The following is a 24,504-nucleotide window of genomic DNA, read 5'->3' as shown; positions in this document are numbered from 1 at the left end:
TCACAGAAGTGAAGGAGCTGTGCTGTGGGGTTTCAGATTTATGGCTTCCAGCAGCTTCCTGCTCACTCCCTCCTCTGGATGGGAGACTGTTCTTCACTTGGTGGCAAGAAGTCAAAAATGTACAGTGCGCACACACACACACACACACACTGACCTCTTCAGCTACACTTCCCTCATCATTCCCCCGCATGCTGCTGTCTGCATAGAGTCTGCCTTTAAGGCCAGATGCAGTAAAGAAGTGTGATATGCACCAAGATGATTAGAGATCCCAGGTTCTGATTCATCTCGGCCGAGGCAGTTTAACATCCCTCTGATTGCTCACTTTGACAACCCAGCTTCACTGTCTGTTTACATTCTGGCTCATACTGTAAACTGTAGCTGGGTAATCACGACCTGCTCCTGAAGTGCACTGTAACTTTCACTCATTCACAGACGGCTGCGTCGTCTGTTACATTCACACACTGTAGATGTACAAACTCCATCCTGCTGCAGTGCTGCAGCGTTAAATGCCCCCACACTTTCCTCAGTAGTTTTTAGATTCAAATCATCCTCTGGTTTCCATTTGTATGGGAGTAGGTCAGTTTCTGATTTCAGACAGCTTGTGTGTGTTAAAAGCCCTTTATGTTACAACTGGAAGTGCACACGTGCAAAACCACTACTGCATCCTGGCACTAAAACAGCCATTTTCACAATGAACTCCTGTAGTCACAGTGGGATGTTGAGATGATTTTTGTTTTTTTATTGCAACCTGGCCTTGAGCCAAACCTGTCCCCTGACGGTGTTATTAGTGACTGACAGGTTGTAAAACAGCGACAAAAGGTCACGTAGTGGAACTTCAATTCATTGTGAGTTCCTCCAGGAGGGACGGACGCGGAGGGATGGAGAGCAGGAGGAAGAACAGTGTCTTTACTTTATTTAATTTTTTTTAAAAAGGACTGTCTAGTTGAGATTTATGTCTCTTCCATTCCATCTCACCACTCCTCCTTTCCCCTTTGTCACTAGATCAACTTGTGTTTGAGATAATTCAAACTCCTCTCCTCTCCTCTCCTCTCCTCGTTTTCATGGCTTATAAACTTTATAGAGAAATTTGTCTCAATAGCCAGAGGACCACTCACTAATGACATCTGCAGCAGGGAAGGCCCAGTTCTCCCTAGAGGGAAAAGGAAAGGAGGAGGAGGAGGGTCATGGCCCATTATGGAGGAGTGGTAACTTGGTAATGGGGACTTGAAAAAGGAATGTATGGGGTGTGTGTGAAGGTCAAAGGTTTCCCACCTGCTTAGCATGGCCATGGTGCGGTGGTTGCTAATGAGCCTACAATAAAATGTTGCAGAGCTTAAATTTAGCATTTACTGCCCAGTGAGGTGAATGTTTCTGTGGACGCAGTTTTTTTTTCTCCGACCATGAGCATCGCCAAGTATTATTCCACCACAGGGAAGTGTTCAGACTAATGACAAAGATTACACTATGTTTGTTTAAAGGAAAAAAAGGCCTTAAAGTGCTCAGAAAAAGATGGAAATTTGAAGATCTAGATTTCCAAGACAACTAGGTGGTTTCATCTGCTGATGAAGATCGTGCAGTTCACTCAAAAGTTCCAGAGCAGCGACCGAATGGACCTCATGGTGATATTTTTGTCAACTGCATCATCAAGACTGAACTTCCAGTGTCAGTGAAGGGTGAAGCTGAGAGGGGGGAATTTCCAGAAAATCACTAGTATTAATAATTTCCTTCATTTTGTAGATTGTCTTGTGCAAAGTGGGGGTGGAAACTATAACGTTCACCCGGTAGAAAGAAATCCAAGTGAGCATTTCTATCTCATCCCTAATCCACGACTCATCTGCTTACCCTCAAGACTGAGTCAGTCCAATATGGAAACACTTACCAGAGCAAGGTAGGGAGTGCCTGCTCCCACAGGGCTCTTCTTCTTCTTCTCCATACTGTAGGTAGAAAAAGCGATTGGGGAACAAAAAACAAGCAAGAAAGAAAGAAAATGGTGAGCCATTATGATGGCTGATGAAGATATCCAGTGTCTTTCCTTTGTCTTTCTCTGAATCACATATGAGGAAACACTCTGTGTCTTTTCCTGCCTACGGGGCCAAATTAACTCCTCTAATCTTCTAATCATCTAATCTTCAAACACTGTTTATTTTCTCAGCTCACAGCCGCCACTCAGTGTTGGCCAACTGCATTCTGCTAAAATATGCTGGGTTTAAAATCTTTAGTTAACTTTGTTGGAACAGAGCGATGGCCTTAACTGCAGAGGCTGTGGGATTAGTATGAATCACAGCTATGGAGGAGCGTGAGTTAGCTTGGTGTAAGCTCTGCCTCATTGTCGAGCACTGACAGCACCGGCCCATCCCTGTCAGCCTCGGGGCCAGCAGCGCGCGAGACGACCTGCCAGAAGGTTTGTGAACCCAAAACACTATGGATCTGCTAGTCCCATAGAAACCAAACTCGCAGGGTAAATAGACTGGAGGTGATGTTTGACATGAGCAGGGAGAGCTCTTATTTAGGGGAGATTTGGAGATCTGTCTCCAGTGTTTCCGATGTGCATCCTCTCAGTGAAAGCCTGTGTGGTGTTTGCGGACACATGAGGCTCCAGTCAGAGGAGACAGGGTTAGGTAATGGCTGGATGTAAAACAATAGGGAGCAAAGACTGTGGAGAAAGGTTATTATAGTTGGCTTTGACAGCCAGTTTGATGGCAGGGTGCTGCATTGCGGTTGCAAACTATTGCACAATTGATTTAGAGTTAATACTTGAGGAGGAGGAGCGAAGTCTCAAATGGTTCACACTGTGATTATCAGATCAGACACTGATGGCAGGAAGAAACGTCAGCCACTTGTTTCAGTAATCCACCCTCACTTACTTTGTAAAGGAAACATTGCTCCATCAGTCAAACACAATACATTCATACAGCATTCCCACTCCGAGCCCTTCGATTAAAATACAACCGCTCTCATAAGTGAAAACAGAGATTTTTGGTCTTTCTGCGACGGGAACTGTAAATCCAGTTAGTTCCAATCAGCATCGCACTCAGGACGGATCTTTGGCAATCGTGCCACTACATCCGTTCACACATGAGGCTCCTGAACATCGAGGTGATGCAGCTCTGCCAACTCTGTCAGGTCAGGATCCTTAAAGATTTATGTGTAATAGAAACGTACAGGCTGCATTCACCGTCTGAACTCTCTGGCAAACTCCATCCTCTCCTGTTTGGTTGTATTATGTTATCACACAGCGGAGCGTTGTTTGGAAAGTTTGCGCAGATGCTGCTCGGAGCATCGCATCGCTCCTAAAGCTGTCAGTCGCTCACGCTATTAAGACAGCTGCTCTTAGTGGGTATTGTTCAGTGGGGAGCTATGGGGACCTGACAGGCCTAAGGAATCTTTATTCACCCTAAAGACCCTTTCACCGCTATAGCCCTGAATAGGACCTGCCAATGTCATCCTCCACCCATGGCATTTTTATGGCATAGCTGACATACACACAACGCACCCTCGTCAGCCCCTCTGTGGCTCGAGCCGGGCTCCCTTTATTCCCGCACTGTATGTCAGCTGTTATTTTTCCCATCGACATGAATTGGAGGAGATCTTTTCCAGGCAGCGCCACTTTATCTCGGAATTACTCACGCAAACACTCACATGGAGACACGCACTTTAAAAGCGATGGGCGCACAAATAAAGACAGATGGGCAGAGAGAATCTCTCTCCTTTACCCTGCCCCCCCCCATCTTTCTCTCTCTCTCTCTCACACACACACGCACGCACACCTTCTCACACACACACTCACCCAGACACACACTGCTCTATACACACCACTCAGACAAAAGACCCTTGATTACTCAGCAAATGGATGCACCACTGATCACAGGCCAGCCCTTTTACAAACTGGCCTATTATGCGGTCTCAGCGTGGGGTGGAAGTGTTGCAGGGGCCCAAGGCGATGTGCCTGTGGAGGGCTGAAGTACTCAGCTAGTGTGTGTGTGTGTGTGTGTGTGTGTGCACGCACCCAGGCTGAGAAGTGCTCCCATGCTGCGCAGCCTAACGAGAGGGCAGGTCAGCCATTAAATGGGCACTAATGCGGGAAATTGGAGGCCATTAGGCCTTTCTTTGTTGTTGTGCCTCTGTGTGGCTAGTTAGACTCTTGAAAAAGGAAAGGCCTTATTAGCCCCCACATGAAGACAGAGAGTGAATATATGGGCCATTTAACTCAGCACGGAGCAGGCGAGCCTGCCGCCGGGGGCTGCTGCAGATTGTACGGCCGTGTGCACACAGATGTACAGTAGATGAATTAAACAATGGTGTTAATGTGTCAAAGGCCCACAGCCGCATCCGTGTTTTCAGTTCCTAAAGTTTGCAGGTCATTCTGAGACAAATATATATATATATATATATATATATATATATATGTATATATATATAGTGCTTTTGTGTTTGATCCCCTCTAATGGACATAAACAGGCCACTAGAGTCAGCAGCTTCATGCCACTGCAATCAAGTAGCTTTCTGCCATTTCACAGCAGAAAATGGTGCAATTCACTACCTGCATGTTTAGAGTCAGAAATCAATCACATGACAATGAGGCACCTGAGAAAAACATGATATTTCTCTCCCTTCTCTTTAGAATATAAGACCAACATTTTAAATTCAATACGTGCATTAAAGTGAAACCAGTTAAATCGGAAAGAAAACAATGTTTTTATGAATGTGTTTACTTTGGTGTAAATATGTATGGCGAAATACTCAAATTTAGCAACGGTGCACTATATGTTAACAGCTTTTAATAAATGTATTCAATTCCTGTCTGCCTTTGATTGAAATTAAATGCAGAGAGATCAGAACATTAAAACACTACAAAAGGATAAAAATCAGGTAAATTGTTGCTGAGGAAATTTTCTGAATCCTGAGACGATCATCAAACCAGAGCAACAAATAGTTTTTGTGTTTGTAATAAAACAAAAGTCAGTTTCAGTTCCATTTTTATATATTCAGTAGATTATATTTGTGTATTTGTAAGATTGTTCTCATGGTTTAAACACAGTGTCCTGTGCTGAGATGTGACTTGTATAGATATGGAGTGTTGTGCTCTGCTCTGTTGGTATTTACTTTGCAGTCTACTGTAAATCCGTTGCTTAACATTAACCTTCGCTCCACTGCTAATGGCTTCATGAGGGATCCCTGCTTGCACTGGCGCGAGACGGTTCTCACAGCTCTTTAATTGCGTCGGTCTGATAATCAGACTACGTTTTATCACCCACTGACAGAGCATGCATCGTACGCTCTTCCTGTATGCTCTGGGAATAGCATAATTTGACCAAATATGAGAAAACATCTGAGTGTTAAATTATGAAATAAAGACAGGAGAAATAAATAAACAGCCCGAGCGATATGAAAAAGGGCCAGACAAGTGAGTGAAGGCTGCTTGACTGCGAATGGAATCTGTCCACTGGAAATCAGTCCTCACCGCATATTTAATCTGCCTTTGATAACCCTGCAGCACTGATGAATATTCTGTATGACTTGATCTCAATTAGCCAAGTCTCCTTGAGTCAGGCTTGGGAATTAACAAGCAGCAGACCGATCTCTTTCCCTCCCTCTGTCCACTTCATCTTTTCTTTACCCAGATTTTTCTCCCTCTCCCTATTTTCCTCATTCTTTCTCTCACTTTCTCATCCTTGATTCGGTGTTGATGAGACTAACGGCTTATTAAAAATACAGCGGGTGTGAAACATGGCCTTCTTTGGCAGGGGGGGGGCAGCTGAGATCCAGAGTTTAGTTGGGGTCATTAGAGAGCGAGTGAAGAGGGCTGGAGGGCTCACAGGGGGCTAAAGTGCTGCAGCTAATTGGCTGCAATAAAGGAATTAAATTAGCCTGACATAATCTCTGCAGTGGGCGCTGCATCCTGCTTTGCCTTCCCCTCTTCCCACTCGCCTACACCCCCGCTCCATCACCCCAGAGTTTTATGGCATTCCCAGGGTGCTCCCCAATACACACAGACCAGGTCCACACTCCCTTAAGAGTGAACCCCAAACTCCCCAAACATCAGTTCCCCTCGTTCTCACCCTTCCTCTCAGAAATCCTCGCTCTCTCCTGCAGCATTATTCTGCAAGTAAAAAACGTGGGCACCTGAAAAGGTCCATTGTCTCATGAAAGTTGTTTTGACATTTTCAGAATGAATTCAGTCGACTCTATCATATTGTATTTGTTCGTATTGCAGGTGCAAAAAAGTGGTGGTTTGGTTTTTTATTCATCTAAAATTGAGATGTTTCTGCAGATCTTGCAAAAGCCCCAAAAAAAAACAAAAAAAAAAAAGAAATTTACGGTCATGGTTTCTGGTTTTTCAAGCACATTGAAAGTTTTATTGGTGTTGTCTTGTTTTTCTCTGCCCTTGGCATTTCATTTTACTGTGAGTCAAATGTGTGGATGAGATGTGTAGTGAAAACATGGCACTGAGCAGGATTTCAGAATGAGGAGCTGATTGCACATTGAAGTAAAAATGTATGGTTGAATACGACGTAAAGATGTGTGTTTATCCTTTTGTGCGGCAATTAAACATATTGTTGAAACACTTTATGAAAGGGAAAATTATTTGCTCGTTTAAAAAGATGCACTGAGGCGCTAATGGCAAGTGACATTTATATAAAGCCATAATTGTCTCTAAAGAGAACATCAAACACAAAACACTGAGTATTCCATCTATCATCTCAATCCCTCAAATGCCTTCAATTAGCTCTCATTTATTTGGAAATTCCCGCCTTTATCATGCCAGTGTCTGGGTCAACAGACACAAGATGAAACAAGTATTGTTCTAATTTATAAGAGGATAAATAAACAGCTGAAGACAGAGCCTGGAAACAGAATGCAATTAAATTAGTTGTTGCCACATAATACATTTAAACGTTGATGCATAACAGAGGATAAAATAATCAGTACATCTTGGTTACAGCGTGAACAAAAATATTTCTGTAATTTCACATCCTGCAGTGTTTTGGTTCAACACTTATTATGGAGACTTAAAAAAAAAAAGTGAAATTCTTCCGTTGTTTTGGGGAAACAGTCATTATCAGCGAGGGCCCATTATTTCTTCATAGTGAGACGCCATCGTCGCTGACTCACATTCTCCTCGTTTGTGTGGTCCGACATCAGTCAGAGACACGAGACGCGACTCGAGGAACCTGTCACCAGGACCGTGTTTTTAAATCTCTCCTCCCTGAGAAAATATCAGCAAGGAATTCATCTGGCCTCAAAATGATTGTTTGTGATGTCTGCACTCAAAAAGAAATACCAGACATGGAAGGATAATAGGATTTTTTTTTATGTCATTTTGTTGCCCATTGTCCTTTTACTTAAATTAACATTTTTTCCAGCTGCTGTCTGTTTACACTCAGCATGGTTATATAAATATTTCTGCATTTACCACCTTTTAGTCTTTAAAAAAATACAAACAATATAAATTTATCATTATTATCGTGTACTAAGGAAAAAACCTCAGATATTAAACCAGATTTCACATGATGTTATAGAATTTGCTTATAAAATATGATACATTGTTATAGAAGCCGTTTGTCCACCCCAACCAACTACAACAGTAATACTGCTTACCCGTTATGGATCATTAATAATAATGATAATCTGACACTTGTGTAATAATCACATTTTGCTGATGAAACTTACTTTTACTTTAGTAACACGTCCAATACAAGTCTTGTTCTTGTAATGGTAAGACTCTGAAGACTTCCTGTCTGTCAAGGTCACTACCTGACACATGAGGAAGAAATTACAGTCTCTGCCAAGAAATAAAATATAGATATATAATATATAATAAAATTAATTTCTAGCTCCTGGAGGTGAACTTTTGTTTGTATTGTTTGCATTTTTATATTGTGTGTAGTATTTTGAAAGACGCAGTAAATCCACTAGTCTTCCCTGATCTTGTCTAAAAAATGAGCAGAAACAAGTAAACGTTAAAGGAATCATGTCATGGATTGATCAACATTTAATGGAAACTAAATTTAAATATCAACAGCAGAACTAGTTCGACCACAGCATCAGCAAAAAAATGAATACAAATAAAAACACAGTGATTTCCTTGAGTTTCCTCCATGGTATTTACATGTTATGGTTGTGTGTGTGTGTGTGTTAGTTACACATCAGGTGTCCACACACTGGATCTGTGTAATGGATCCGTGTGGGGTTTTGTGTTCGACACACATCTGATCTGTTTGGCCATGACAAGAAGCAAATCTCCCAAACTTTCCCGGCATGTGTGTCACGTTTCCCCGCCGACCCGACCCCCAGACAGAGAGAGAGAGAGAGAGAGAGAGAGAGAGAGAGAGAGAGCGAGAGCGAGAGCGAGAGCAGCTGCCTGCAGGTTAGCAGGCCAGAGGGCAGCTCTGTGTCCAGCTACCCTGTGTTTTTGTGTCTGTGTGAGGGATGCTTCACTGACTGACATCATCTAATTAAATGCACTAGTTGTTCCAGATATTATGGTGCAGACTTTATGAAAACATTTGCAGAAATAAGTTGAACACATACTGCTTTAAACATTCTTTCTTTCTCTTAAACCCTCTCCAACCCCAAACATAGTAAAAGCAGGAGACACCCAATATTCTTTCATTTTCTCATGTGGGGGGTTTACAAGTTAATGTGATTACTTTTTCTGGGGGAAACCTCTGGATTAAAAGTAAACTGTTCATGTGTAGACTCCCCTTGGTGTTAGTTTAAAAGCAGCGGACAGAGAAGCAGAGCTGCTGCCAGCCCCCCCGCTCGCAGGGGCTGGTGTTGGGTTTTGGTTTTCTGTCCTGTTTGGGTGAGCGCTGGAGGTGCCGGCAGCGGGGAGGCGGACATCTCCTGAGAGCTGTGGAAAAATAACCAACTCTTTGTCAGAGCACATGACCTCCACAGACCTCACAAAAAGACAGGAAATTTCTTTTTGAAGAAATTGTTGATATTGAATATAGTCTGATATTGTAGAAAAATACAATGAGGCATTTTCAAGTTTTCTGATCCTTTTTAAAACTCTTTCTTTCCTTGTGTCTTTATAATCGGAGAAGTGAAGCATGTGGATTTGGAGTGAAATTGGCAGAGATCAGTTGCTTGAGTGTCTCTTTAGAACAAATCGAGGATGTGACAGACATTGCTCAATTCCCAGGCTTATCATAAGTACGATGAGCTTAACCTCCACCTCCAGCTCTGTTGGTTGAATTTTTCCTCTAATTAGCCGAGGGAAAGCCGCCTCTGCGCTGCTACGAGCCTGAGGTCAGTTGATAGAGGCTGGGAACCACTCAAAGAAACTAATTAGCCAACTTTCCAAAACACATGCAGACACCGCGCAGAGGTTCCACGTTTTCCTCCGATGTGCGGGAAACAGCAACACCCGATAAACAAATCAGTTTCCTGTTAAATGCTGCAGTTGGAGGTTAAAATTTTCTAACAGCTGCAAGACTCAAACGCAGCTTTTTGTCTTTTCAGATAGTTGTGGTCAACGTTGCAGGAGGTGTTGAAAAGCTCTGGGTGAGCTTAGCTTCATTCAGCTAATTCAATTACACTTGTTTTAAAGGTATCACTTCACACGTCCTTTTACTGCTCACCTGGGGGCAGTTACAGGCGGCCACTGACTCACTAATCCCGCCCGAGGCAGTTCACTTGATTGAAAGCAGGCTGCACATTTTAGAGTGTCTCATGAGGGAAATTTGGTCTTTGTTAACATTCATTGACAAAATAAAAATTCAGCAAATTGTAATTTACATTGAGCCACTCCATTGTAATCTACATTTTTTGTGTGTATATTTGTAATTATTCTAGTTCGTAGGTATTTTACTGCTCTCATGTTAACACAAAGAATAAATGTTGAGCAAATTTGTGTGTGTGTGTGTGAGCTGATTGCTTGGCTGGAATAAACTACAGTTGTGTCTCCATTGAATCCTGCTGGTTGTAAAGAGCAGGTGTGAGGAGTGCTAGGTGTGTGTGCGTGTTAGTGTGTGTGTGTGTGTGTGTGTGTGTGTGTGCAGCAGTGGTCCTCTTTGCCACTGTTTGGCACTGTTATCATGAGGTTCTCCTGAGCAGAGATGGCAGGAAGGTGAAACAGGGATAAACACAGTGCTTTGTGCTCAGGAACTGTTATTGATGGGACGGAAAAAAGCAAAAAGTAAAAAACAACAAAAAACTTCATCATATTTTGCTCTGTCATTTTGGAGGAGATGGACTAGTTTTAACTAAATGTTTGGCCATATTTTTACCTCTGTTTTAAGCTTTAGACGGACCAGGAATGGTCTCACCGGTTACTGTGACAGCCATGTTTTACGTCTCTGTAGTCCAGTTTAATTTTGCTTTACCTCGAAGAAACACAGGCAGCAGCTGCAGTATAACTTCTACCACTGCACTGAGCTGTGACAGATGATGCAGTGCTGTTTAAATGTTTTGTTTTGTTTCTTCTGCATTCTTAACAGTGAAATTTAGCTTTTTAATCCCACACAAAATTCCACATCCTTCCTCCAAAATATGTGTGAGATGAGCAGGTTTTGGCTGAATCTGATAAAATGCATTAAATGCAGAATTTGCAGTAGCAAAGAAACCTTTTTGAACATGACTGACATCATACCGTTATCTTTAAAGACAAGTTGATCGCTTGATAGAGAATACGAAAGGAAACAGGTAACTCCACGTGAACATGAATGGAGACCACTGTGAGGTCTGAATGACAAGCGGGTGTTTTATAACCCCGCAGGAAACCTGATAAGCTCGAGCCAGAAAAATCATGTATCGCCTTACAAATCTTCAATTCTTTTTAATCAAATGTGCCTTAATTTGGACGAGGCTGTGATGATGTCATTTTTAAAACAGCCTGCGCGCTTGAAACACTTGGAATTGGGCCAACTACAACACGCTTTCCTAAGTTTTCTTCTCTGTAGACAGAGTAAGGGGTATTGTGTGAACAAGCTTACATCATGCCCAGTGTCAGCGAGTTTAGATAAAGTGTTTCTCACTCGTCTCCATTATCTGAGATAATATCCTACCTTCAAACACAATGTGGCCTCCTGCCCCACACCTTCACATCCAGGTCGTATACCGTCTCTACAATAACCAACACGCCTTCCAGGGCAGCCCCATTATCCTCACCGGGGCCATGTGGTCCGGTGGGCTAGAATTCCCCCGTCTTCATTTTTGGGTAGATGAGAAACAATCTTTGTAGTGTAACAGAGACGTGTCTGCAGGTCTGAGGCCGAGCACTGATCCTCCACCTGCCTCTGTACAGTGATCCTTGTTACCTGCAGGCGAGTTCACAGAAAGCTTTCACCAGCTGTGGCCCAGAGCTGGACCGACAGCCGGCTCGAGTTCTCCCACACACTGACACAGATCATTACAGCGCTGTCTAAACAGGGACGGTTTTAATCCATTGTGTCAATCTATGATCTCTGTGGCTGTTAGTCAGAAAATACCTTTGAAAGAAAGAACATTTCATGCACTTTTATCTCTATAATCTCTTTTATATCTCAACAGTCCAGTGCTGAGACACACTCCATCCGGTTGTGGCTATCAGTGGACTTTAGGGGTTTTCCACTGAAGCAAAGAATCTGCTCTGCTGCCTGAAACACTAACAACATGAGTCATGCACAGGTGTAAATCTAGCTTAAGACAACAATGAAAATATCAGATCTGTGTCACGTTAAGGAAGAAATGGGTCTAAATCCAGTCAGGTGAGTCCACAGGAGTAAAGAAGATCAGTTTAACCTGAAGAGAAACATCACAACATCTCATTTCCAGAGCAAATATCAAGTAAATATCTCCATCTTGTTGCCTCATTGTATTAAAAAATAGTTTTTAGCTCATGGCCGAATCAGGGTCATTGCTACTACAGTCTAATGCAGGGAGGGCGAGCGAGTAGACATATCACTAATTAAACCCCTGCTGCCCTGCAGGAAAAGCCAAGTGACAGCTGATAAGGCACAGACATTCAAGTGTGTATGTGTGTGTTTGTGTGTGTGTGTGTGTGTGTGTGTGTGTTAGTATGGTATGTCTATTTTAGTAATGATATTGTAATTAGGTTCTTGGAATGGAAAGAAAGAGTCTTAAGGGACCCAAAATAGACACACACATCCTTAAAACATACACCCAGAAACTCACACAGTGAATACACACACACACACACACACACACACACACACACACACACACACAGTCATGTCTCCATGACTTCAGAGGACATTACATTGACTTACATTCATATCCTGGAGATTTATTCTAACCTTAACCATAACTACCTGTCTAACCCTAACCCTTAATCTAAACCCAAACCCAATCTAAACCCAACCTAATCTAAATCTTACACCAACCCTAAAATATGTGCTCGCTTTAAAATATAATGATTTATGTTATGGAGACTTACTTTTGGTCCCCACAAGGAAGGCAAGTCCTCATAATGTGACTGTGTAAACAGATTTAAGTCCCCACAATGTGAGTAATACCTGGACTATATGCAAACACACACACACACACATCAGTGAGAGGCCAGGTTGAGGGAGGCAGGGGGGAGTAAGAGCTGCCCTTATGACGGGTAGATGATGAAAAGCCGTGTGAAGAGGTGGTGCAGAAAAACATGGACAGATGAACCAACCAGGGGACCCCATTTGGACCCAGATAACCCCCATTTCCATACATACACACACACACACACACTCACACACATACAGTACAGTATGTACCCACACACAGTATCAGAAGCGTTGCTCTTAATAATGCATGAATGTGTCTGTGGTGTTGCTGGAGGACCGGTGTCTCGGACGGCAGGCCCTAATGAAGTTGGGCATGTCTGCCTCACTCTGCTGCCAGAAAGTCATGAATAAACATCAGCCGGATAATTAAACTCTGCGCTGGCAACTGTACTCATCAGTAAACAAGCGATGAGAGTGAGAGGTCCTGCACATGCTCAGAGGGATTTACAGGGAAGGGAGGAATGGTAATACCAGGCCTTCGCTTTCTGTTGAGTACAGTATGGACTCTGGGGAGCAGGAGAGGACCTTGAGGAAAAGTAAAGGGAAGCGTTTGACAGAAAAACACAGCTGGAGAGAGGCGGAGAAAGAAACAGATGAGGGAAGGATTCTGTGTTTGACCTCATTATCAGAAAAGTTTAAACTCTCCTGACCTCCATCTGTATCTGTGGCTGTTCTGCATGAAGTCAGATTCAAGTCTCGTAAACATAAACAAAAGATCCCGGAAATGACGATAACGTACAACAGCCACTAAAAATACTTATTTCTGACCCACTGACAGACGTCCTTTAAAACTGTGTAGCGGTATCAATAGTTAAAATGAACACAGGAGGAAAGGAGCAGAAAAAAACACTGATGCATTGATCAGGTGACCTGAGCAGTGGCGGATGTACTCAGATCTTTTACATGAGTAAAAACAGCAACAGCACAGTGTAGAAATACAAGTAAAAGTCCTGCAATCAGAATTTAACTCATGTAAAAGTACAAAAGTGTTTCCACCAAAATACGCTTCAAGTATCAAAAGTAGAACTACTCATTATGCAGAATGGTCCATTTCAGAATAATATGCAGTATCATGTCGTTGGATTTTAATTAGTGATGCATCAGTGCGTATGTCATTTTAATGCTGCAGCTGGTAAAGGTGGGGTTCATTTTAACTATTTTATATATTTCTGGGTAGTTTGTGAAATCAGTAAAGTCTTATTTTAACCTTTAAAAATACATTTTAATTTATTTGATTATATTTTATATTATTAATAAAACTTTGCAACGTAACTAATAACAAAAGTTATCAAATAAATGTAGTGCAGTATGTTATATATTAGATACAATAATCAGGTCTGAACGTATTGTAGTAGAAGTACTGTATAATTGAAAAGAAATACTCAAATAAAGTATAAGTACGTCACATTGTGCTGAAGTAAATGTATTGAGTTACTTTCCACCACCGGCACTCCTCACCGCATGCTTTCAGTGATTGGCTCAAACAAGTAGCCTGACCTCAACAAAACAGTCCAACCAGGCTACAACACAACAGATTAATGCAGATTAAATGCGTTATAAATTTGACTCAAACAAATGTAAACTTTCCTGCATCGGTATTTGTTTCCTCCGCAGCCTGCAACTGCAACCTTCACGCCCGAAGGTGTCGCTTCAACATGGAGCTGTACAAGCTGTCCGGGAGGAAGAGCGGCGGAGTCTGCCTCAACTGTCGCCACAACACAGCGGGTCGACACTGCCACTACTGCAAGGAGGGCTACTACAGAGATCTGTCCAAACCCATCTCACACAGGAAAGCCTGCAAAGGTACAGTGCTCTTTTCTTTGGTCACCGCAGCCACAGCAGTCAGGTGTAGAAAAGAAAAAAACGACAGTGGAGATAAAGAAATTAGTCTTTGTACAGATACATGTTGTGCAACAGGCCACATTCAAGATTGTGTTTTGTTTTGCTATTTAAAGACTAAATGTGTTTTTTCAAACAAAAAAAAGAAAATAGACAGACATACACATGATACTTGCATACTCAACTCAAAACAAACAGAGCTGAGGTGCGAAGTGATCCCCGGTGCAGGTCAAAGACGAATGAGAACCCAGGAAGAACAGTGGAAGGGCTGCAGAGACGAGGAGGAGAAGGCAGAAGTCAGGTTCAGAGGGGCGGCAAGAGAGTGAAAAATGGGAGGGAGGGAGGGATGATGGGTAAGGAGAAGAGGAGGAAACGAGGAGGGACACACCCCCACGCAGGTGTGCTCACCACTCAGTGCTGGGATGAATCGCCTGCCATCAGCCCTCACCGTAGCTAATAAGGGTCAGAGAAAGAGAGGAGGAGGAGGAAGCGGGGAGGGAGGTGATAGAAAAGAGAGAGGGTCTGTTTTCTCACCTCTTCTGTTGCTGCAGGGGAAAGATAACAGGAGCTGAATCCCTGTGCAAACAAGCCCAGAGACACCTCAGAGTCGCTCCGTATAGATACAGCTCGCGCACACATACACTGAAATGCATGCATACCTGAGTGAGGGTCTCAGAGCGCCCACTTCCAAAGGCAGCGCAGGAGGAAATATTAGCTGCCTGCTGACAGTTTAAGCCCGAGTTTTCTTATATCATTCACCAGGGAGTAAATAAATAAACTGGCCAATCAGTCAGTTTGACAGAAGGCATGTCTGAAGAGTAAAACATCTGCAGAAAAAAAAATAAAAATCTGATGTTGGTTGAGATGAGAAAATATCACTTCCCAATTTGCACCTTTTTCCCTTTTCAGAGGGTACATTTTTCCATGATGACATACTTACTGCTGCTGTAATAAAAACATTTGTCAAACATGTCGCACTAAGTCTCATTAAATTCCTGACATCCAGCAACCATTTCAAGCACGTTTCATTCTCTGCATGCACACAAATTCATAACAAAGCTCTCTGACAAATGCATCCATTAATTCACCCCTGCAGCCGCTCATGAGTGATATTCCTAAACTGACATTAACACCTTCTGTGGCTTTGGGCCCATTCTCCTGTCGAGCAGGAATGCAAACAGACATTCATCACATCAGGACGTTGTGTATCATTAACCCTTATCCTCTGCTGCGTCTGCCAGGCAGGCTAATTGTGGAGATTTAACCTCTCTTTTTTTGTTATTTTTACATCCCTTCTCATGTGTCCGAGACTTGATTCTTTCAGCATCCCATAACTCACATTCATGGGGGTGTGTTTCACGCAACAGAAAAATTAGATGCCACAAGGTCCTGTTGTGCATTTCTCCACAGAATTGAGAGACATTTGTTTGTTTGCACTTGTAGACAAAGCAGAGCATAAAAGCAAACATGCTCATTAGTAAGATCCGCACCAAGATGCAGTGTTTTTATCCACAAATAATGAAATCATGGTAGAATTAGTCATTTACTGTATTATTTATCACTATACCACAGTTTTCTCTACTGCATTGCACATTTTAGATGATGGAGACCTTTGCATTTTCAATCAGCGTACAAATGATGAATTGCAGACAGTTTTTTATGACTTTTTTTCTGCTTGCACTGGTAAGTTTCTCAGTGCGCTCGCCACTGAAATGAGGGAGCTTGGAGGCAAGCAGGCAGAGAACAAATGCATTAACAGTTCCCATGTTCTGAAGCAGATGAACCAAATTAAGGCAAAAACATTAAAAAAAAAAGAAAAACAGGGGGAAAACCTCAGTTCATGTAAATGATAAAATGTTTTTTACCATAACCAGAAAACAGGCCATCTGCTGTTAGAAAAATCTGTTTCCACTGATGTGGAAATTTTCTCTCATACGATCATGATGACTAATTTGATGTTGGGAAACTTTGGATAAATGAGTCATGAAGTAAAAGTCAAAACAACAAGTCAAAAGTGGTGAGAAATGCACCTGTATGGACCACTGGCATCTGGAGTAAACTGATTATGTATAGTACATAGGCCTCTGGATATGAGAGGCTGGCTCTATATTTTATGTGTTTTTGATAACCACTGCTACTGACTTGGAGCCTGACAGGAACTTGGCCTCCTTCATCTTCATCTGTCCTCTGTGCACGAACTCTGTCTGTGTGCAGGATGGTTTTCTCATCTCCTCTGACTCAGCCCCGTGCTCTTTTGGTCCCGCTGCTAATGTGAGGTGTGCATGTGTGCATGCAACATTTTTGACAAATTCAGACTCATGTTTGTGTTTTGGTTTATTGAAGAGTGTAAGAAATGAACCGAATCAAACTTGGATGAACAATTTCTTGTTTTCTTGGCTTCATAAATGTGAATTTGCTGCTCTTCCTGTTTTATATTCATGTTAATTTCAAACTTCTGTGTTTTCGACAACTGGCTGGACTGAACAAGCCGTTTGAGGATGTTCCTCCTGGGCTCTGAAAAAATTGCAATGGTCATGTTTCTCTATTCTCTGACATTTCATAGACCAAGTGATAAACTAATCAAATAAACGATTAGTTGCAGCTTTATTCATCATTCTGATCATCATTAATGTCAATCTCGTTACACAACATAAGCAGCAACATGCACTATTGTTGTGTCACACTGATTTAGTAAAAAAAAAACTCTGTTAGCTCCACAAACCCTGTGTGGAATCTCATGACAATCTGATGATAAGATCTACAATAATATTATTGTTATATCATAATTACAGTCCCATAGGCTCACAGCAGGAGTGCAGTCATGTCATATACTCATTATATCAGAGTCTCCAAAGGAGTAAATACTAAATCATCTCACCCACACTAGAGACTCGCTTTGGACTCCTTCACATTCTCTGCTGCCTCTCAACCAACTGCAGTATAAACACATTTCATCATCATTTATAAAATTGTCAGCTCACCCAAACTCTTTGGTTCAATTTAATCCATGAAATTTGCCAGAGTTTATGCACCTCCCACCTCCCCCAGCCCTGCGTGATTATAAGCAAACACTGTCCAAGCTCTACTGAGGTATTCACTTCCATCAGAGCAGACTTACAATAAGAGCTGTGGTAATTACCCCACGCTGACAAATGATATGAAGCATGAACTGTTTCTTTTTGCCAATTAAAACATTTTTGTAAACTATATTTGGAAAGTTACAGATGAAGACTTTAAGGATGTGTGTCATTGTATTACATGCTCTCTCTCTCTCTCTCGCTCTCTGTTAATGAACTTCAGGTTACCACACACAGCCTTTTCCTTACATGGGACACCTTTATGTTTTAAGTTACGTTGTCAGAGTCTTGCCCTGCCAAATTCTCTCAGGTTTACCACATCATAACTCAAGATAACTCAAACTGCAGAACTCATTTCTGTCTGCTCCTCAAGCAGCGTGAGTGCAGCAGCGAAGTGACGGCGATTAAAGAGGTTTGGTTATTTATTGAATTCAAAGAGAGGCCTTTTCGCTGTGTGGCTTTTGGAAGAGAATGAGCGCCATAGGAGCACAGGGCAGGTCGAGGAGCACAAGAGTTCACTTTCATATGCGTAATACAATCCTCCCAGAAAGCAGCTCATTTCCATAGGAGGCCATTATGAGTAAAAGAGTGCAGCAGCTTATCCACTGCAGAGTGAGCCCTGCCCGGTGGCTACATTTACACGGCCAAATTTATAACTTCACCCCTCATTGAGTAAGAGTGTAAACACAGAATACATTTCAAGCAGCTCTTGTTTGTGTATTTAACTGAAATCTGAATAAAACAAAGTGAGTGTATGTGACATAGATTTGCATGAGTTTAACTTGAAGAGGTGATGGTGAGATGAAAAAGACCAAGAGATGCAGCACACTAGGTGGTCTTTGAACACATCTGACATACAACTGAGATAACAAATGTCACTATAGTGATAACTGCAAAGAGTTTAATCAGCTGTGTGTTCGCCTTGTTCCTCACGCTGGGACTGGTTTTAAAAGCCTGTCCTGCAAAGTTAAACAGAGCCCATCTCCATGTGGACTCAACAGTGCACTGAACAACAACGATAACTACACTACAGGTCTTTGCCAAATAATGAATGCTGCTCCTGATCAGTCCTCCTCAGAGGACCAGCTAAACCTAATAAGATCAAGCTTGGGCAGGTTGGCGTTGGTTCTGAGACCGATGGATTGCATTCATGCCTTCACATTCGAATCTGAACTTAAACCATCATAAAATTACATCGGTCAGTGGGATGATGAGAAACATATTTTGCATACAGAGCAAAATTAGGCTTTGATTGAGGGATGGTCTGTTTCAATCAGAATAACATGTTAAAAACCCTCCTCTGCTCTCCCCAGCATATGTCTTCCATCAACACAATGGGGTTTTTGTTTTTTTTTTTTTGTTTTTTATTGACCACATATAAAATGCTTGGGATTTGAAAAATATTGTTTTTCATGACTTCACTTTTAGTTTGGATTCCCTGAGGGTGTGCTGATATCAGTGTGTTTTCAATTAGAAGGACACACATGTGCGGCGTCGTGCATCAAGCATCGTTCACAAAATAAGCTCAGGTCCAAACATTTTGAGCGGCCAAAATCAATCACTGTTCGGGCCATCGCAGCCTCTTATTCTGATCAATAAAACGCTAAACAACACAACAAGCAAGACTCACCCTGTGTTCGATAAACACGTCATTTAGAAAGCTGTTTATTTATGGTGCAACAACCCAATAACACTGTCTCTTTCTGCTCTGCAAAGATACTTGTGGAGGAGCAGAAACCTAATTATAATAGAACACAGACTCGAGTAGCTTGGCCTCACTCCAGGGCCAACTTCATATTGGCACAGAGCACACAAACCAAATGGGGGGGAGCAGACTTCAAACACCAGCTTTATGGTTAACAATTGGCAGAGTTGAAAATTCTCATATTGTGCAATCTCAGACTTGAAAACGCCTTCTACTCTCCCCATTAACCAACAATATACTGATACTAGTTATCTAATACCATAGATTCTGATCTATGTTGTTGCAGGCTCCCTTATATTCACACACCTACACCCGTTATCATAAACTCCTGTCAGTTTCCTTGCTGGACATGTTGAGACAGACGGGGACTCTTGCTCTCTTGTCCCCATATCTCCCCGAGTCATCTGGAGTAGCCATGAAGCAGAGCACACAGCCACTTAACCGTCAAGTGGACACACACTTACACCAGAACTCTCACTCACACCCCCAGTAAACCATCCAGCCAGAGAGTCGACCAATTTGTCTTCTAAGCGGAGAGTGAGTCCGTCAGTGGGCCTGCAAGTCGATGAGGAGGACCAAGTGTGGAGGAGGAGAGGGAGGCTTCCCACCTGTAGACCATGTGCTGTGCACCTTGATTTACTGGCAGGCTTGAGGCTCTGAGCCGTGGTTACAGGCAGATGCTCTTAAAATATAACCTGAACTTTCTGAAGCTCCAACCAGAAATGCACTTCACCCTCCTGTGCCTCAAACTCCTGTGACTTACTCCTAAATTTACAGGCCTGAAGACGTGCTGGACGCGCTGTTTACTGAGCTTCCTGAGACCTCGCACACTCGTGTGTGTGTGTGTGTGTGTGTGTGTGTGTGTGTGTGTGTGTGTGTGTGTGTGTGTGTGTGTGTGTCATTCCTCCCACTGAGCTAGACACAACTAAGCAATGAAAGCAGTGACAGATGGGTCTGATAAAGGTGCTAATAGGTACACACACTTTTAAGGAGGCTTTCTGAGTCTGATAAGAAGGGACAAGCAGCAGCACAAGTACTCACTCTCACACACACACACACACACACAGACACACACACACACACACACACACACACACACACACTGACAGGAGATAAGACCAGCAACAGAAGCTGAATCACAGGAAACAGGCAATAGAGATAAAAGCGAGCGAGCGTGTGTGATAGGGAGGCGAGAGGAGGTGGCCTGCTGGAACGAGCAGCCTCCTACAAAACTGTGGACTTAACCCAGAGGATAGAGTTGTCTTCCAGTTCTTCACTTGTCAAAATATCTCACAAAGCAACAACTATGTTTTTTCTAAAAGTCTGAGGTCAATGGTAAAGAGAACAGATAGTGTATTACATTACCACTTTGCTGAAATATGGATCTGCCAGAGAGCTCGTGGCTCATAGAGCCTGAATGAATAACAACCGCATCAACACAAGGTCAAAGTAAAGATAAAGACCATGTTGCATTAGCGACACTGAGAGCGTCTTTTTTAGATCAATGAAATTCACCCCGATGCAATCACATAACATCTGTTCCAACAGTCACGTTATCTTCTTTAATCCATTCAATCATCATACAGTAGAAACCTGCGGCTTTTCATTGTGTGAATAAAGCTTCACTATCAATTAAAAATTGCTTTGGCATTTATACATTTTAAACACTAATTTCAATGCAGTAGGTTGAAAAGAGCAGATTGCTTTGAAGCTTTCATTTTGTGCTGTGGGCTGAACAGCCTGTGTGGTTAAAAACAAAACAGGCCAAACCACTAAATACCCCCACAAACCTCAAAGTACATAATTCAGCTTCGCCTTTGAAGGCTTTCAGAGTGACAAGTGACACAACGCAGAAAAAAAATCTGAAGGGAGGGGCAGCGAATGATCAGAGCCAACCCAGCCCTGGGGGCTGGAAGTCAGCATCACTGGAAATAAACAGAAAATTTCACACTGGATTAGAAATATACTGGTGAGAGTTTGGTGACAAACAGCATTTTTGGTGTTGAAGGTTTTTCAGGTGAAGAAGGGGAAATGGTGACAGATTATCAAGGCCGCTCTGGTCTGGATTAGACCGTCAGGATTTACTGTACAGCCTTGTGTGGAAGATTATTAACTCAACCACCTCCTCTCGCCGGAGTCACTACTATTTATAACCAGAAACAGATGAAAAGAAACAACTCTCAGACAACTATTATTCAACACCGAATCCAAACCTGACAGGGGTTTGGCTGTGAAGTAAGTTAAGGGCTTGGATTGGGAGCGAGCAATTGGAAAATGATTACATTCCTGAAGCATATGTGTTCGATAGACCCCCCAGGTTTGGGAGGAAGTGTGACAGACGTTTTGGGCTCACGTTCAAAGCTCGGCATTAATCAGAAACAGGCAATTAGGATTATCCTCCATTATTTTATCATTTGGTAAACATGCACAACCCATTCTCTTTACCTCACATGCACAGCTGCAGTCCCACAGTGCGCTCAAGTGCTGGCACACACACCAAGGCCAGACAGCCACACTCATGTGCAAAAGCACGCACAAACACGCACAGACACATTTGTGATTCAGGATGATGCTGATACTGTATCTTAACAGCTTTTAATTACAGCAGACGTGATGGCTAAATGCTAATTAGCCAATTAGCGAACAGCACCAGAATGTCAAGAAGCGTCTGTGGACTTCGAGGACGTGTTGCTCTTTCAGTTGTGACACCACAGTCGCTGCAAAACGAGCATTGTGTTGTTGAGTAGGTTTCGTCTGTCTGTGCACGCCTCCACCTGCCTCTCACCACCCTATTATTGTTGCCACCACTGCTGTCGTTGCTGCTGTGTACCCACCTGCACTCTCTATAGACAGTATATGTTTGTATCTCCCCACATGTGTGTGTGTGTGTGTGTGTGTGTGTGTGTGTGTGTGTGTGTGTGTGTGTGTGTGTGTGTGTGTGTGTGACCACTCACTGTGCCTCTCTTTCTTCCTCTGTTTCCTCACAGCATGTGATTGCCATCCCGTGGGTGCTGCTGGCAAAACCTGTAACCAAACCACAGGACAATGTCCCTGTAAAGACGGCGTGACTGGTATCACGTGCAACCGCTGTGCTAAAGGCTACCAGCAGAGCCGCTCGCCCATTGCCCCCTGCATAAGTACGTGGAACCAGTCTTTACCACATCTGCCTCACTGTAGGGCACTACGGCCTGGCCTCAGGTCTATTGCACTCATTTGAAAGGAAGTCTGATGATACACACACACACATATGTACATATTCAAATCAAACAATCAATTAAATCAAATCAACACATAATACAGGATGCTACACACCAAAACACACACTGTCGCAGCAGACGCTCCTACACTGCTTAAATCCTCTCATCCTTCTCTTCAGACAAGTGCTTGGTGTCCGACTCTTGGCTTTCTGACCAGTAAATCTGCTGCCTCAGATAAACACACCATTAAACCGAACCTCAGGGTTATGGCAGCACAGCCCTCCCAGTTTGTTGGTCTCCATAAATCTGAGCGAAAACTCAAAGCTGTTAACACCATCATCTCCAAGCCCCAAAGTGTCTCAGATACAAGTGCAGAAAGATTTGGGTTGACTTGTAAAATCAGAGTTGTTCTCAGTATCTACTGACCATTCATAAAGTAAAATATGCCCTGCCCTATTAAAGCTGCAAAAGTATAGTGTTGCCTTAGGTAAGGCCTCTACTTAAAGACTTGAAGCCCCATAGCTAATAACAATTCATGGACATTGATTGGCTCTTTTGTTTCAACCAACTTGCTTTAACTGGGGCTCTTACCGTCATAGTAAGATACAAGCAATTGGATTCTTATGAGGATAAATCTCTACATGGATATTTATGGCTGATAATAAAGGAATAAATTAAATCAACTTATAAGAAATCTTTGATTCTTGTGAACATTAATTCAAAGCTGAGGTGTCAAACACAACAAGTCCCTCTCTGCTGATCGCTGTGTGATCTGCTGTAATCTGTACCAGCCAAGTTTCATTTTAATAGAGATATAATATATATAATAGAATAACAATATTTTTGACTTTGTGTATACCTTCCAGTGATGTCAGCCATAAATCTACACAAGTCAATTACGAGAACCAGGCTCGTTATTTAAACTGGCGCGCGTGGCGACTGAGCACTGATGGAAGATCGCTGAACAACAGTTGGACCTCTGGGCTTCAGGCGCCATTGTTTTGGCAGTGATTGTTTTTCTTGTCATTATATAGACTAATTCGTCACGGGAGAAGGCCTCATTATGTCCACAAGTCAACACCGGGCGTCCACATCATTCCACAGATTCTGATTTATGGTGCACAATTGACATAAATGTTGTGTCCGTTCAGAAAGTAGGAAGCAGGTTTCCTCACTCCCTGCTGAGAAAATCTGATTTTACTTTGATCAAAAGACTTGATTCTTTCCTTCTTCCCTCACACACAAACTCTTCACCTTTGCACAGCTGAAACCACCACTGTTGTGCACCTCTTCCCCCAGTGTGTCCACCTCCTTCCTTGCATGTGTCTTTGAAACATCGCTGTGGTTTTGCCTTTTGTCCTCGTACCCCCCCCACCCCCACCCCCCCTCGCTGCTCTATAAAGACTTTTTTGATGAGCCCCTTCTCTCCCTCCTGCCCACAATAACAAAAAAGCCATTATGTGTGTTTTATACCTCCTGTTGCCATCCTGCTCTTTTGGGGATGAGAGGGCCGTTCTTCGTGCATGGTGTCTCTGAGTGTCAGCTTCCTACCCACTCGTGAACACAGCAGAGAATGAAGAAGCGCTGAGAGAATCAAGTCTTTGGACGTCCAAACTGCCACCACTGCAGCAGGGTGAAAGGGAGGAGGATAACACAGAGAAATACCAAATGCATAAAGAAAGATCCACTGAAAGTGATTAACAATATTTATTAGAAATAAACTCCATTAAGGCAATAAGACAGGAAACAACTGGGACTTTGATCCAGGTGTTGAAAGAGTCAACAGGTCGATTATTTCAAGTTTAAATAAAAAATTGCCTCTGTCACAAAGATAAAACTAAAGTAAAGAGATGCAGAGTGCAGAGAGATGTGGAATGACATGCAACAAAGGTCCCCACCTGGAAGCTGTGGTCCATGGCCGCTGCCTGAATCTGTAGACCAGCTCTGTCAAACATCCAACACCCAACTGGTTTGGAGAATGCAGGATGGAAGTTCATTCACAGCTGCAAACTCGTCATCTTTCTGTTTTGAAAGGAAAATATGATGATGGTCCATAAGGAAATGAAAGCAGGAAATGAAACTGTAATGAATGTAAATGGAATGAAACTGTTTTCAGTTGCTGTGACTTGAATTGTTACCGTTTCATTGAGCTTCAGTGACGTATCCTTGTCCAATGTGAGCTTCATAAATACTTTAGC

The 24,504-nt window shown here is 42.7% G+C and overlaps 1 protein-coding gene and 1 long non-coding RNA gene across 5 annotated transcripts in view; one reads left to right on the top strand and one right to left on the bottom strand.

Annotated features, from left to right (window-relative positions):
* Nucleotides 1-24,504, top strand: part of ntn1a (netrin 1a) — a 60,845-nt gene that overhangs the window by 20,033 nt on the left and 16,308 nt on the right. For 3 of the 4 annotated variants that reach the window (XM_071503762.1, XM_071503761.1, XM_071503760.1), the window contains exons 3-4: nt 14,103-14,291; nt 22,097-22,246. In XM_071503762.1, coding sequence (XP_071359863.1) covers nt 14,103-14,291; nt 22,097-22,246 — 339 coding nt within the window. The remainder of the gene's footprint in view (nt 1-14,102; nt 14,292-22,096; nt 22,247-24,504) is intronic. The other variant, XM_071503763.1, reaches the window with a different exon arrangement.
* LOC139636079 (uncharacterized) lies at nt 7,572-24,415 on the bottom strand. Its single transcript, XR_011694342.1, has 4 exons — nt 24,205-24,415; nt 23,780-23,929; nt 22,064-22,133; nt 7,572-8,854 (listed from the first exon to the last, which is right to left on the bottom strand). It is a non-coding gene; the product is annotated as an uncharacterized lncRNA (long non-coding RNA).

This window comes from Trachinotus anak, unplaced genomic scaffold, assembly GCF_046630095.1.
Source record: "Trachinotus anak isolate AG129_WGS33_773 ecotype Australia unplaced genomic scaffold, CSIRO_AGI_Tana_v1 ptg000019l, whole genome shotgun sequence".
NCBI lineage: Eukaryota > Metazoa > Chordata > Actinopteri > Carangiformes > Carangidae > Trachinotus > Trachinotus anak.
This window is presented reverse-complemented; position numbering and strand designations above follow the sequence as displayed.